Source organism: Cottoperca gobio, chromosome 4 (assembly GCF_900634415.1).
Source record: "Cottoperca gobio chromosome 4, fCotGob3.1, whole genome shotgun sequence".
NCBI classification, from domain to species: domain Eukaryota; kingdom Metazoa; phylum Chordata; class Actinopteri; order Perciformes; family Bovichtidae; genus Cottoperca; species Cottoperca gobio.
The window spans coordinates 469,364-485,632 of record NC_041358.1 but is presented as its reverse complement, the minus strand read 5'-3'; the positions used below and the strand labels follow the sequence as shown (position 1 = coordinate 485,632).

At 39.2% G+C, this 16,269-nt stretch overlaps 1 protein-coding gene across 1 annotated transcript in view; it reads left to right on the top strand.

Annotated features, from left to right (window-relative positions):
- artn (artemin) overlaps positions 1 to 15,969 on the top strand; it is a 49,105-nt gene extending 33,136 nt beyond the window's left edge. Inside the window, exons 7-8 of the mRNA XM_029429539.1 lie at positions 10,444 to 11,068; positions 15,869 to 15,969. Of these exons, the coding sequence (XP_029285399.1) occupies positions 10,444 to 10,853 (410 nt within the window). The 3' untranslated portion in view covers positions 10,854 to 11,068; positions 15,869 to 15,969. The remainder of the gene's footprint in view (positions 1 to 10,443; positions 11,069 to 15,868) is intronic.
- Positions 15,970 to 16,269: the final 300 nt, after the last annotated feature.

Below are 16,269 nucleotides of genomic sequence, written 5' to 3'. Positions count from 1 at the left end.
ATATTTGACAGAATAAGACCATTTGCGGTACAATAATCCCAGTGTTGATGTAAATGAATGTGAAAGAGCATTAATAATAGTATGAAATGGTATAATGGAAGTTAAAGTGCTTAGCACCAGGAATATTAATAATACACATTTTTCAAGAGGCTTATCGCCATTTGAGTTGTTTTATGCCTTATTATATTCCAGCTATGAGAGAACTTATGGACAAACAATCACATCTAGAATTAGACATAGACCTGACACACTGTAAAATGGTGTCACGGTGTGGTAAAGGTGAGGACCCAAAAGCAGAATGCAGGACAAGGATTTAACCAAAAGCGAGCTTTATTAAAACAAAGCCAAATCTAGAATACAAAACAAAGTAACGAAAACACAAACCAATCCGGGGTAGAGCAGAACACGAGCAGAGCAGAACACGAGCAGAACAAACACCTAACATCAATGACAATCCCACAAAACACACGGGGGCAGACAGGGTCCGGCAGCGGGAACTGAAGTCTGCGGAGGTCCGGCAGCGGGAACTGAAGTCTGCGGAGGTCCGGCAGCGGGAACTGAAGTCTGCGGAGGTCCGGCAGCGGGAACTGAAGTCTGTTGCGGCCCGGCAGCGGAAACAGGAGACTGTTGCGGCCCAACAGCGGAAACAGGGGGCTGTTGCAGTCCGGCAGGAGAAACAGGAGGCTGTCGCAACCTGGCAGCAGGAACGGAGGGTTGTCGCGGCCCAACAGCAGAAACGGGAGGCTGTTGCGGCCCAACAGTGGAAACAGGGGGCTGTCGCGACCTGGCAGCAGGAACGGAGGGTTGTCGCGGCCCAACAGCAGAAACAGGAGGCTGTCGTGACCCAACAGCGGAAACAGGAGGCTGTTGCGGTCCGGCAGCAGAAACAGGAGGCTGTCGCGGCCCAACAGCGGAAACAGGGGGCTGTTGCGGTCCGGCAGCAGAAACAGGAGGCTGTCGCAACCTGGCAGCAGGAACGGAGGGTTGTCGCGGCCCAACAGCAGAAACGAGAGGCTGTTGCGGCCCAACAGTGGAAACAGGGGGCTGTTGCGGTCCGGCAGCAGGAACAGGAGGCTGACGCGACCTGGCAGCAGGAATGGAGGGTTGTTGCGGCCCAACAGCAGGAACAGGGACTAGGGCCTCCAGGGGCAGCTGGGGAACAGCTGGGGCCTCGAGGGGCAGCTGGGGAACAGCTGGGATCTCGAGGGGCAGCTAGGGAACATAAGATTTAGATAATCCTCGTCGTCAAGCACTGCTGGGTCCATCTTTGGTGGGATTGTCACGGTGTGGTAAAGGTGATTACCCAAAAGCAGAATGCAGGACGAGGATTTAACCAAAAGTGAACTTTATTTAAACAAAGCCGAATCTAGAATACAACAAAACAAAGTAACCAAAACAAAAACCAATCCGGGGTAGAGCAGAGCACGAGCAGAGCACCAGCAGAGCACCAGCAGAGCACCAGCAGAGCACCAGCAGAGCACCAGCAGAGCACCAGCAGAAGCAGAACAAACACCTAACATCAATGACAATCCCACAAAACACACTGGGGCAGACAGGGCTAAATACACACACACCAAACAAGGGAACAAGAAACAGCTGGGGAGAAAGGCAGAAACACAAGGGCAGAGTAAATGGACACAGGAGGAACCAATCAACAATCACAGAGGGAAAACACACAGACAGGAAGTACTAGACATGACATAAGGGGGAGTGAACACTTCAAAATAAAACAGGATATGCAAAAATCAAGACTGTGACGAATGGTAAATATTCCACCCACATCTGTGAAAGATACTAACTCCATAAAAGCAGAAACTGGACCTCTTCGTGGTGAAGTCTGGCTACAAAGGAATGTGAAACCCCTAGGGTCACGTGTCTCAACCCCAGTGAAGAATCAACCGACCCAAAGTTTTAGAAGGGGACTGTGAAACGGAGGTCAGAGTCACAACAGGAGGGTGAGTATAGCCCTGTACACCTGAGACTCAGAAACAACCAGTCAATATCATTAGATCATCAAAATCAAAACAGATCATGTTGCGATGGTGTTCCCACTCATCTGGTGAAAAACAAGGAACCTAAAAGAACATCACAGACTACACAACCACATTAAATTTGATTTCTGTGACGTAATAACCTGTCCCTCTCCAACAATATGCAAAACAGATCAGAGGAGAGGAAAACACTCAGTTCCCCTGGAATGGAAGCTGGAGTAAGGCAGTATGGTCAACATCCAAAGACGGATGAGGCAATACTGTACAAGATACATCAGGTTTACTGAATAGAAATTGAACAATTTGCTCAAAGGAGTAAGAGGAGTGACATGTAAGAAAGCAAATGATTATAATCCATTATTCCTCACCATCATTTCATCATATCCTAGAGATTAGAGAGTGTTTGTTTTAGCAGCTGAGGTTTTAGGAGCAGGTCCACAAGGACATTTAGGATAAAGGTTGAGGACAAGAAAACTGCAATCTCAAAGCAGAGTCAGTAGGGAAAGGAATTAGAAGTTTCTACAGTTAGAAATAGAGTAGCATGGAGACAGGATATGTAGAGGAGAATATGTAGCTTGACTGGAAGTTGCAGCTCAGTAAACATATTGAATTGTATTGTGTGTGCACCAGCCAGGCCCCTCTTTGCTTTAAGCACAGTCCCATTCTATTTGGAGAAACAGCACCAAGTTTAAATGTCTGTTAATAATGATGCATAGAGTAACGGAACCACCCAGTCCAATTTGCAAATATCTCCATAAGAGATATTCAGCTCACAGAACCATAGCACAAGACAGAAATATGTGCATTGGTGACACTGGTCGAGCATTTCTATGCTCTGCCCATAACAGCTAAAACTATACATGGAATCGCAGTTTCGGGCTTCCAGTGGAATCGCAATGCATTCTGGGGTGGCAAGACTAGAAAAGTGAGCATCAACTCCACAAGCGCCGCCATATTAGATTTATTCTCTACGTGTTTACATTTTACTTACTGCTTATTCTTCATGCGTTTTTACATTGTATTTGGCTAGTTTTTAGTGTGTAATCATCGCTCTTCTAGTTATGGGATTTGGACACCGGAATTGTGTGGTGAAAGTATGTTCGAGCAGTGGGAAAAAGCTAAATAAATGGGCAGAATCTCATTGTGAGCTTCACGATTGCAAAAATTGCGACTGCAAGACCCCGTTCGAACTATTTCCATTTCCAACCACACTAAAGAACAATGATAGAAGGCTAGCATGGACCAAAGCTGTAAAGAGACAGGATTACAATGGGAAGTCTTGGAAGCCCAAGAAATCTTCGCGGATTTGCAGTGAGCATGAAATGACAAATGAATTCCCTGTTCCTGAACTCGACCTGGGGTATGTAGTCTATCTACTTGATTTATATACATTGACAAATGTACTTAGTTGTATAATAATTAACAAACACAAGTTAGGTATATATTTATAATAGCTTACCCTGCAACACAACTGCAATAAGCACTTATGATATCGCCAGTTTTCTTGACTGCGCAGATCCATGCCGAATGTGGCGTATGGGAAACTTTCATTGAATGAGTACATTTTGCTTTAAAAAAGCAATACTCAGAATCTGCGAGAGGATTGAAATATATTTGTTTCAACCAGCCAGAGTCAAACAGTCTAAATGCTTTGCCTTCTTTGTATTCGTTCAAAGTTCGTTTATGAAACTCGACATCGTTCCCTGGGTGGTCAGACATTAAAAATTATTTTATATCGCTGAGGTATATCGGCGGCCAAGAAGTCATGCTGTTTTCATTGACCCAGCCATCCTGCAATGTCAAGGGATCAGGCACTGAAACGCCACAGAATAACCAAAAGCTTAATCTTTTCTTTTTCTGTGATTGAAAGTCTTTCGTTAGCTGTGGGTTGCTCCTCAATGCCCATCTCTGATGCAGCAAACACCCTGGCAATAAGCTCGAGTTTTGTTCCTGAAACCTTTAAATTCCGCTTGCGGCAAAATACTTTCAAAGCTTCGACTTTCCACATCTGAACCTCATCATAAGAAAGGAGTTCAGAACTCATTGTAGAGTAGTAGGTTTGTTTACAACACGCTTGAAGAATAAGCTTGCAGCACAATTTTTGCAATCGTGAAGCTCACAATGAGATTCTGCCCATTTAGTTAGCTTTTTCCCACTGCTCAAACATCCTTTCACCACACAATTCCGGTGTCCAAATCCCATAACTAGAAGAGCGATGCTTACACACTAAAAACTAGCCAAATACAATGTAAAAACGCTTGAAGAATAAGCTAAGTAAAATGTAAACAAGTAGAGAATAAATCCAATATGGAGGCGCTTGTGGAGTTGGTGCTCACTTTTCTAGTCTTGCCACCCCAGAATGCATTGCGATTCCACCGGAAGCCCGAAACTGCGATTCCATGTATTGCAAGCTTGAACTCTGTAGGAAGAGGAGCACAGCACCTGGGAGGAGCTTCAGCTCCAAAGCATACAAAGATGAAATAGGAGCAGCCCAGAGGAGTGCCAGATGAATTCAAGGCAAAAGTCAAATTGGAGCAGGTTTTGAATCATTGTTTTTCTGGTAGGCAACTACCAACAAGAATGTGGATTGGATTAATTACATTTATTGTATTTAACAGAGATTTATTAATTAATACAAGGGATGCAGTTTAGGGACAAGCTGAACAACAAGCAGCTTCAGGCTTAATGACAGGACAGAACAGAATGGCTTTAGACAGGCTCCTAGCTGAGAAAGGAGGTGTGTGTGCCATGTTTGGCTCATCCTGGTGCACACTGATATTATATAAATACTGCACCAGAGACATCAGTCACCAGAGCCTTACAAGGATTGACAACATTAGATAAAGAATTAGCAGAGAATTCAGGAATATAGAATTATTTTGGTGATGCTATGGAAAGATGGTTCGGGAAATGGAGGTTTTCATCATGTTACTGGTATCTTCAGCATTAATAGATATATTAATACTTACTGTTTGTAGATATTGTTTTAAAACATGAATTAGAAGCCGTATGACAAAATTGATTGAATCCGCAATAACAAAACAAATGAGACATGAGTATCAGCCCCTCTTCATACAGATTGGAGTGTACGATATGAAAAGGAGACACGACATCATCTAAGAATGAGGAAGAAGACGATTCACTCCCATACGAGGACAGTATGGGGGACTTATTTAAAGAAGAAATCAAAGACACTGAACTGTAAAAGCATAAAGATTCCGATGTTGAAAACCCTAAAGAAATGGCATTGTGATGAAGGGGCTGTACAAAGGAAGCTGGATAAAGACAGCGTCTGTGTCAAGAACATTTTAGATTTTAATTACTAGATGTGATGTATTGGTGTAATCTTTTTTTATAAATAGGAGGGTTATGATGGGAAAAATCCAGTAACTAAGTGATTAACACAGCAAAGGGCAAGTAATAAACCAAGGACGACCTGATCTGAATAGGTTTAGTCCTTTTGATCTCTGTAAGTTCGTACCTTTGATCTCTGCAATAAACTCAGCAGTAAACCCCCATCTTCGGTGAACAAATGAAGACTGACCTGGAAGCTCTTCATGACTTCCTGTCCTTTGAATGAGGTAGAAATACGGAAGCGGGGACCGTTGCCTCGCTGAGCAACACATGACAGTCTTACAATCTGTATGTGTGTGAGTTTGATCATCCTTTGTATGTACAAAACTCGGCTCCTTGCAAGAATATTGATGAAACCCTTTATTTGATTTGGATCCTGACTTTGTGGCGTTATTAAGAATATTTTTCCAACAGAAACACATATATACCAACTACTAACATAAACGCGGGTCAGATCAATACCATGGTGGAAGAAATAACGGACCTTTAAGCTTTCATCGATCATTATTTCAACGGATATGCAAATATGGAATCTGACACCACGCATCAAGGCTTGAACAACCCAAATAAACTAAAGAATAGGCTCATCCACCGATACAGTCGATCTGGGAGTGCCTATCTGTGCATATGCCGATCCCTGGAGTGGCAGGTGTTCCACTGGCATACAGTATAGCGCTTCCTAACGACAGGTGCGGCTTGAAAGTGGTATAGGCTACCACTGAAAGACTGTCACACCAGTACCGTCCACTGATATATTTTCCATAAATGTATGGATAAAAGCATCTGCTAAATGACATGTAACGTAATGTTTTTTCTGTTTATATTGACAATGTTGCGCAAAATAGCAGCGTAAATAAGTTTCTCTGGTCTAACATGGGTGTTGTTAGCCTAGCCACCATAGCCAGTCTGACTAATCAATAATAAATAAATTTAGAGCCAACTAATTTAATAATACTTGTATTACTTTTATTATGTTTAATAGTCAAATGCCGGTATAAAACGCATTATGCCGCTGGAGCAGGAGTGGTATGCTGTTGTTCAAAACAGCTAATGCCACAATGATAGCAACAGGTACATACTCATTCAAAGTATGGTGAATAATACAAAATATGTTACACAAATGAATGTTCTCTGACATTTATATGTATTCTACTTTGAAACATGGCAACATAATACAAGTATTGTTTAGTTAGTTGGCTCTATTTATGTTATCGATTAGTCAGACTGGCATACCACTTTCAAGCGGAACCGGTATATGACGGTGGAACACCAGCGGCATACCATTCAAGAGATCGGCATAAGCCGTTGAACCATAAGCGGCATACCATCAGCCACTTTTTAGTCTCGGCGCGACTGCTGAGGACAACGGAAATCGTGGTCAGTATCCTCTTCAGTATTGACAAAAAAATAGACATCATGCCTCTACAGAAGGAAATAAAAGACACACACACACACTGTACATACGTCTGTCATTATAGTACGATTCAATTATCTATTAGTGTCACGGTTCAGGACAGGGGAGGACCCAAATGCAGAAAACAGACTAGGAGTATAACAAAAAGCGAGCCTTTAATAAAACAAAGCTGAATCAAAAATACAAAGTGGCAAATGAAACTGAAACACACAAACCAACCACGGGGCAGACACGAGGAGGCACAGCTGGGGAGAAAGACAAAGACACAAGGCCAGGGTAAATAGACACAGGAGGAACACATTAACAATCAGGAAGGGAGGGAAAACACACAGAGAGGAAGTACAGCTAGACATGACACAATGGGGAGTGAACATTTCAAAATAAAACAGGAAACAGTAGTGCAAGACTGTGACAATTAGACCCCCCATGATGGCATTAATTTGGCCTCCAGCACCACCGTAAAGAATGTCAGCATTATATTTGATCAGGATTTGTCCTTTAACTCCCACATAAAACAAATCTCAAGGACTGCCTTCTTTCATCTAAGTAACAAAAATAAGACACATCCTGTCTCAAAACGATGCAGAAAAACTAGTCCATGCATTTGTTCCTTCAAGGTTGGATTACTGCAACTCATTATTATCAGGTTGTCCCAAAAGGTCCCTTCAGACTCTTCAGTTGATCCAAAATGCTGCAGGATGTGTATTGACAAGAACGAGGAAACAAGATCATATTACTCCTGTATTAGATGCTCTGCACTGGCTGCCGGTAAAATCCAAAATAGAAATCCTTCTCCTGACCTACAAATCCATTAATGGTCAGGCACCATCTTATCTTAAATATCTCATAATACCTTATAACCCAGGGGTCGGGAACCTAGACAACGCAGACAATTTTGAGCTCTGTTTCGCGAAGGGCGGGGCTTCGCTCCCGACACAAACACCCGTGCGCACACACCTACAGTCAGAGACAAAGCGGAGGAAAGGAGAGGAGTCGCATGGACAACCTCCCCCCCCCCCCCCCCGTCGCACGGACCTCGGACAGCACCCCCTCCAGACACCCTCTCCAAATTTAAGAGCAGGCTAAAGACTTTTCTCTTTGATAAAGCTTACAGTTAGGGCTGGCTCAGGCTTGCCTTCGACCAGCCCCTAGTTATGCTGCTATAGGCTTAGACTTCTGGGGGATTTTTTTGATAAAGGATCCATCGTTTTTCATATGATCACATCATCATTTCTGTCACATGGATTGTCTATGTTGTTTATCCTGTACACACATACTCTATTGCACGTCTGTGCATCCTGGGAGAGGGATCCCTCCTCAGTTTCTTTAATCTGAAAAAAACGTATTACTTTGTCATTGGCATCAGTTTTTTTTTACTGCCAATCATGAAAATATGGTGTATAGAAATTGTTGCATCATACTTCTCGCAGAACCTACGTTTCATGAAGGCAACATGGTTGAGAAAGTTGCTCAATCTTCCTTGTTTTGCTGGCAAATCAGCTACAATACCTAATCAAATGGATTCAACAACCCAAACAGATAACACATAGATAGACTTTTTCTAATGCAAATATATCTCAATAACAGACCTAATATTTCTACCCCAATCAATAAAAAAAACACATTTCTACGTACCTCTCAGTTAAAGTCCAGGCCCCCCACGCCAGATCAGGGCCAAAAGTCTAAAAGTGAAAAAGGACAATCTGGAACTATAAAAAATAAGATATATTTATATATATATATATATATATATATATATATATATATATATATATATATATATATATTGATATATGAGTTCTTGTTTTTGTCATTTGCAGATTTTATGTTTTCAGATTCAGATCTTATTTTTTATCTTTTTTATTTTTTTTTATCTTAAGTGAAAAATAAAAATAAATAATTTCTTCCAAAGAATTACAGAACTGAATCAAAATAATATTCAACCTGAAAAAACATCTCTGACACTAATTTTTGTTTTTTTCAAATGATCAAAACTTTTGGCCTGGCTCCATAGCTTACAAGCACCAAATGTCCCACACTACTTCCTGGCAAATCAGCTACAATACCTAATCAAATGGATTCAACAACCCAAACAGATAACACATAGATAGACTTTTCTAATGCAAATATATCTCAATAACAGACCTAATATTTCTACCCCAATCAATAAAAAAACCTTTTAAAAAATACAGTTAATCGTTTCAACTCTGACGGCCTGGGGAAAAGCTAACAAAATAATCATCACACTCATCACAATCATCAACCCACTCAATGCCTCCCAACTCTTGTAAGCTAATAATTGGTTATATATATATATATATATATATATATATATATATATATATATATATATATATATATATATATATATATATATATATATATATATATATATATAATAATTGGTTATATATATATATATATTTAAGCAATAGCTCACGACATTTGTTTCCCTTTAACACCGAATGTGTTGACGATTGCAAGCAAAACTTTGGATTACCGTAATTATATCATAGTTTGCGCAATCGAAAAGATTTCAACGGTTTCTGAAAGCTGAGACTCTGCGCTTTACATCATATATCGATTCATTACGGTAACTTCACTTACGGCCCTCCCAGAAGCCCGCGAAACAGCGCCTTTGTTCTGAGCGAATACACATACAGCTGATTGAAGCAAGACGGTATGTAAATCAACACTTGTATTACGTGGTGACTTGTTTAGAACAGTGTACCAAGTCTGTAAGGTTGTACTAGGTGTGTAATTGTACTTAATCAATTAACTAACGGACGTAATTTAACAGCTGTAACGGTGTAGCTTTTTCTCAGACGTGGAGGGATACTGACTTGTTGTGAAAAGTAACTACAATTCTACCCGTGATATACGCTCATTATATCACGGCTAAGAACCAATCAGATTGCTTGATTTGACATGTCCGTTTTATAAATATATATATATGTATATATATATATTTTATTTTTTTTACTTCTCCCCCTTTTGCCTCTACAGTTGCATCCACACACACACGTATACACACAAGAATCTTGATGCCACTGTACTCTACCTGCTCAGCAGCAAAACACAGTTAGCAGCAAACACAGTTAGGGACTAGCTGGTGAAGAGACAGATGTGTTTTCAGGAGTTCGTAGAAACCAAAGAATTGCATCTATAATATGGACAGAACCCGACTTCAAATGAATGCTAATGTTGTTTTTTGTCTGCTGGATGTGTGAAAAGGCAACTGTTTGCCACCAGGTTTGGCATATCAACCTCATAAGGCCTACTGCCCCTAAGTGGCCAAATGTTACTGCTTTATAAACACGGGTAGTTTTGGTATAAACTGTCCCAAAAATATCCCATGAAATGATTATATGAACTTGAAAACTGTTACTTCAGTATTGACCACATGTTGCACTAGATATAAGTTGTAACCAAAAAGGCAACAAATAAAGTCATTACACATTTTTGTACAATTCTGCCTTTCTTCCAGCTCTATCAAATCAAACTGCATATCACTCCATTACTGAAAAACCCATTGGTGTACTAAATTATATTACTGCTCTTAAATTCAGAAAATCTGGTCACAATGTATTTTTTACTACCACAGTACTTTTCCCACATTTGCATGTTGGGAATCAAACAATTGACAACCCATGTGTTCCGTCTGTGTCTCCTTTTTTCTTGTAGAAGAGTGGCCACTGATGCAGGAAGAGGAAATCCAGCAGAGTAGATGGCGGCGCTCCCCTCGTAACCCAAATTTGCCCAAAATATCAAGGAGGAACCGCAAGAAGACCAAGAGCAGTCGCGACTGCCACTTGGAGAGAAAGGAGATGCGGGTGAGGGATTTTGGTCTCGGCTACGACTCGGACGAGATAATCCTCTTTAAGTACTGTGTTGGGACATGCCATAGCTCCCGCAAGAACTATGACCTGGCCCTAAAGGCTCTGATGGAAAATGGGAGCATCTCCGGGAAGAAGGTCAGCAGTCACCCCTGCTGTCGGCCTACCCGGTATGAGACTGTGTCTTTCATGGACAAACAGACTACCTGGCAGACAATCAAATGGCTCTCGGCGGCCAACTGCAGCTGTGTGAGCTGACTGCAAAGAAGAATGTCTATCTCCAACTCAGAAAAGTTTTTTGAGTGAAATAGCAGGATACTGCGAGTCCTGGTCTCTATAGTGGGTGACTAAACCCTGGTTCATGTGGTCTGAGGCGTGGGCCTCAGATAGGATACTCAAAAGGATGGCCTTCCCTATACTAATAGCACCAGCAGGCTATCTGGATGTGTGCCCCCAGCTTGGAGCAGTGGAAGGTTTGTTTAAATGCCACTTGTATAAGCACAGAGGAGGAAACTGTCAGTACTATTCCAGTCCATAATGGACTATATTTTGTGTCCTTCATTCAGCCTATTGAAGGCCATGTTGGAGGTCTTCAGCTCTGAGTAGTTGATCACATTTCTCAGCTAACTAACTCACTAGAATTCAGAATGGCCAATTTATAACTTTTTTTTCTTTTTGACTGAGTGTTGTTGATTTCACCAGTAATCTATTTTCTGTTAGGCAGAAAATCATAGTACCTTACCAGCTATGTAGCATACACATTAGCTGGTACTCAGGTAGAAGATAGTGTTACAAGAGGCTAACTGCATGCAGACATTTTTGGCAATAGTATCAATTCAGCAACATTAGCTTGCAAGGCAACACAATATTAACTTGTTCAACTTAATTAATTATTCATTCAAAACATTACTCTTTATATATGCAGAATTCCATAGTGAAAATTTAAAGGCAACAATATTGATTTTCAATTTAATTGAAATCACACTTGGCAAAAGTAAGTCCCTTTTATTTGACCTGCCGCTTGTGCCTGGAAAAAACAAATCTTGTCTTTTTTGTGTTGCAATGGAACAACCCAATGACAGCCCAACTTAAAATATAATAGCAACAAAAAGGTTGTCTTTATATTAAATTTAATGAAATTAATATTAAAATGGCTTTTAAGTAGAAGATGTTTGAGGGATTTACATATGGTTTGTAATGTAATTCATCAGCTACAAAAATCTGCACGTAAGTATGGTAAGACAATTGAATATTTACATTTTATTCTTGTGCTTAGCGTGTAACAAAGCCATAAACTCAATAATGTTTTCAGGTCACAGTAATTCCAGTGTCTAAAAAAACAAGTCTACTTTATCAGACCATTCACTTTTAGCTTGTCCATTACTGACTTGTACATCATTATACATCCAATCCACAGTATTGTGGAATTAGTTGTCTTATTTGTTTTATAGCCTATAATACTTGTCCATTATTTGCCAAAAGCCGGTTATCCAGTAAACCTCAATGATGGAGCAAAATGTAATTTCTGGATAGTTGTAAAACCACTGCAAAGCCTCTATTAAAACAAGATCCAGACAAAATGTCATTCACAGCCTCAAATCACCAAAAACTCAGTTTAACCAGTTTAAAGACCAAATACTATGATGTGAAGACATGCTAATAAGAACTTAGAAGTTTATATACTGTAAATTGTTCTGTTTTTTTTGTAAATACAATGGTCTTCATAAGACCAAAACTTCCTTTCACCATGTGATACAACTCTACCTTTCCTTCCAGGGCAGCTCGATAACACTATCTGGTCAAGGAAAAGTCATTATGAAAGCAACAGTTGCCAATCTTGCAATGTCTCTAACAGTGTCACACACACACACACACACACACACACACACACACACACACACACACACACACACACACACACACACACACACACACACACACACACACACACACAGAGTTTAAGTTTAGAAATACAAAAGCATTTTGCTTTGTTTATTTTAGTGGATGACATTCATAAAGCTTTACATGACCCCAATGGCTTTCTAAATGCAGCATTGCAGATTAGATCATAACATACTGTCAGCTTGTTTACATCTCTGTCAACACTCCATTGTTGGATGCCATCACAAATATAGTCATGAGCCAGGCATCACTCAGTCACAGCTTTTCAGCACATGGACTATTTTCAGATCAGGTGTGATATGATACCACTCACAACCATGTAGTTAAAACAAAATAAGTGTGGAGAATCAATATCATATATTTATTTTAGTGTTTGTTTGTCACTGTTATAGAGCAAATTACATATAATATGGTCACATCTAATCCAACTACTACAGATTAGTTTCAGAAGTAGATTTGCAAAGAAGCCATTAAGACTGTGGCATTTATCACCACTAACATTACTTGACACAATGTGAAATGGAACATAAATTGATAATGGCTGTAATTAAGATACTATAAACTCCATACTGTTTTTAATTGGAATAAAAAAACAGTTATTGCTAGAAAGTTGATTCAGTTAAACCCCAGATTGCGTTGACAACATATTTTAGTGTCTAATGCCACTATTTAATAAATGGTTTTTTTATTATAACATCTGCGCATGGCACCCACACTATGGCCAAGGTTAGGGAGAGATCATGGTTATGACAATTAAACTACACTTAAAGTATGATTAATGGTTAATGGTTCAAACTGATAATATAACAAAATGCTGAGCATAGTAACCTTTTGCATATTATGTAGCTAATAGCATTATATTTTTACATTATAATTGCAGTAGCATTTCTTTTATGTAAGAACTTAACATACAGTACTGTATATTTGAATAGTAAGCCAAAATAAATGATTAAGTGCATTTTGTGAGCAAAAACTGGATATCATCGCTCACTGGACTCACATGCACCAACATGTTGTGTTGCTGAGCAGGTCCCTGCAGTGGTGGGGCACCACAGTAATATTTCCCAGTTTCAGGTGTACAAACCCATCTTTGTGGTAGTGTTTGTATTTGCTTCAACACACAGATGAAATGCTAATCAAAAAATGTATCCATGAAACAAATGAATATATGTTATTACATTATTCATAAACTGAAAGAAACTTGCCCCTAAAATTAGAAAGTAATAATAATCATAAAATACATTAACTTCTTACATTATATGCAACAAGTTCTTATGTTATGTGTTTTACATTTGTATTCATTAGTTTTCAGTGTCTGCAGTAATAACATTTTGTGCAGTTATCAGTTTCATGGCACACCACACACAAACGTTGTTACTGGGCCGGTTATACACATAGTGATTACATTTAAAAGTAATATATGCAACACTATATCACAATGTCCCACCCCTCTGCACTGCACATGTTAATGAGACTTTTAGAAACCTGAGTGGACCACATATAGCTCAGCATGAAAAGCAGTTTCAGTTTCTAGTCCTTCCATGTCTTACTAAAAAATAAGAATTGGACACTAAATATTGGAAAAGTTTGCAATATCATCAATTATCATATGGTAGAATATTTATTTTTTGTACATGCAAGTGCTCTAAGACTGTATTCATACACATAGATTTTTGTGTTCAGCTGCATTAAAACTAGTCTAAAAATATCCCAGTGAAGCATTGTACTTGGTGTATAAGCAGCATGTATCTCTGAAGAGTGTGTTTCCACAGATTACAAAGCACCTCCACATATTTTTATTACTACAATTGGTTCTTCCCCACGCTACTCAACTCACTGAAAGCCCTCCAACGTTTCTCAGTTTTATTATTGGGGATCATCTGCATAATGCTTCCAGCCAAACCTGCACACAATCTCACATTGGATTTCAATTACACCAACTTGTGTTTTTATGAAAGGAAATAAAGGTTGTACTGGTTAGGAGCAGCTCATTTTATTAGCCTATAGAGTAATACTAAGCACATTTAAACAAGCTGTTTAGCTGGCAAGATACAATCACAAGAGACAGCCTGAGACTTACTGACGGGTGACGAGTTTCACATTTAAAACAGGTTATCTGTATTAATGTGAACAGCTCTGTCAACTGAAAGCCAGCAACACTTTAATTATTTATTAATTATTTGTGTCTGCATTTGTTGATATTCTATTTGTCAATTCATTAGGTAATAATCCATGTTATGATGAAGATGTCTTGTAAATTGTAGAAATATATAAGTATCTTATGTGTTAGGGAAAGGGGAAATTATGGGGAAATTATGTTTATATATCTCACATCAAAATACACTTTATGCCTGACGCAGGGATTTTCAGCCTCATAGAAACCAATATTGAAATTAAACAGTTTTTACTGTTGAGAGACAATGGGAAATGAATGAAAGGAAAAATATGTCTGATGATGAAAGTTGTTTTATGCTTCCTTTATTAATCAGACTGACAGTTAGTATGGATCCAACAATTATTAAGAATAAGAATATATATATAAGAAACACAAAGAAATACTAAATTTGGTAACGAGATTACACTTGAGTTGAATGTGTTATTTTCCCCGGTAAACTACAATAATGCAGTATCAGAGCAGTCTGATCAGCTGCAGCATTCCATCACTAAGTGATTTCTAGTGTCGCTCAAGTCTCCTCCCAGCAGCCTCCTTGCTCTTCCGAACAGAAATAAGGAAATTGAGACGTCCTTCATGATGACAGACCAGATCCATTTCAGGTCACCTGAGGACAGAGGAGTGAGACATGAAAATAAGGCAAATGAGAAGCACCCTATAGAGATACTATTTGCTATCAATCTCCTCACCTGACTATGGATAAGACATTGCACAAGCATATTTTTAAAAATGGAGACTAAGAGTGTACCTAACAGGAGAGCCTTGGTACCTCACCTGGTAGAGCAGGCAACCCATGTATGCTGAGTCCTTGCCACAGCGGCCTGGCGTTCAAGTCCCACCCGTGGCCATTTGCTGTATATCGTTCCCTTCTCTCTCCCCCTTTCCCCCTGTCATTAAAGGCCCAAAAAAATAACTTCAAAAATAATAAAGTGTACCTAACTCAAAAATAAACAGTTTTAAAACAGTTTATATTGACTGTGCTGTATACAGTAGCTGAATGTGGTACAAGGCAGAACATTAGTAGCAACATAATTTCTGTTTAGGTCAAAATGGCTCTGTACCTAACTTCTCTGTTAGATGCTATGCATCATATTGCCTTACTGTACATAAGAGTATTTATTGTTTAAATTATTTTATTTATTCTTTACTTGCATTAAAGCTGTTCTGTTCTGATTATTATTTCTTATTTCTTATTTAGAACAATCCGTATTCAGTCAGGATGAGAATAACTCTTCAAGTCCCAAAGTTCATTATGAAGCGTCTGAAGAAAGGAGTGTGCCACTAGAAAAATTATTGGACCTGTACGTTGTTAAATTATAATCATTTAATAAATGTGAAGATTTTACTGGCTAATCTTGTTGCTCTATGTGTAGTGTTAAGTGCCAAAATGCTTATGCATCTCTCAATTAGAGAGCCATAATTCAATTAAAACAATCACAAAATGAACGTGAAATTTTTTATAATGTTAAAAAATGTTAAAGCAGGTAACAAATTAAATGTGAGAAAAAGTATGACAGACACAAGGAAATAGATCAAGAACAAGGAACAAGGAACATTTAATATTAATTAATTTGTAATTGAGTCCTGTGTGCATCTGCT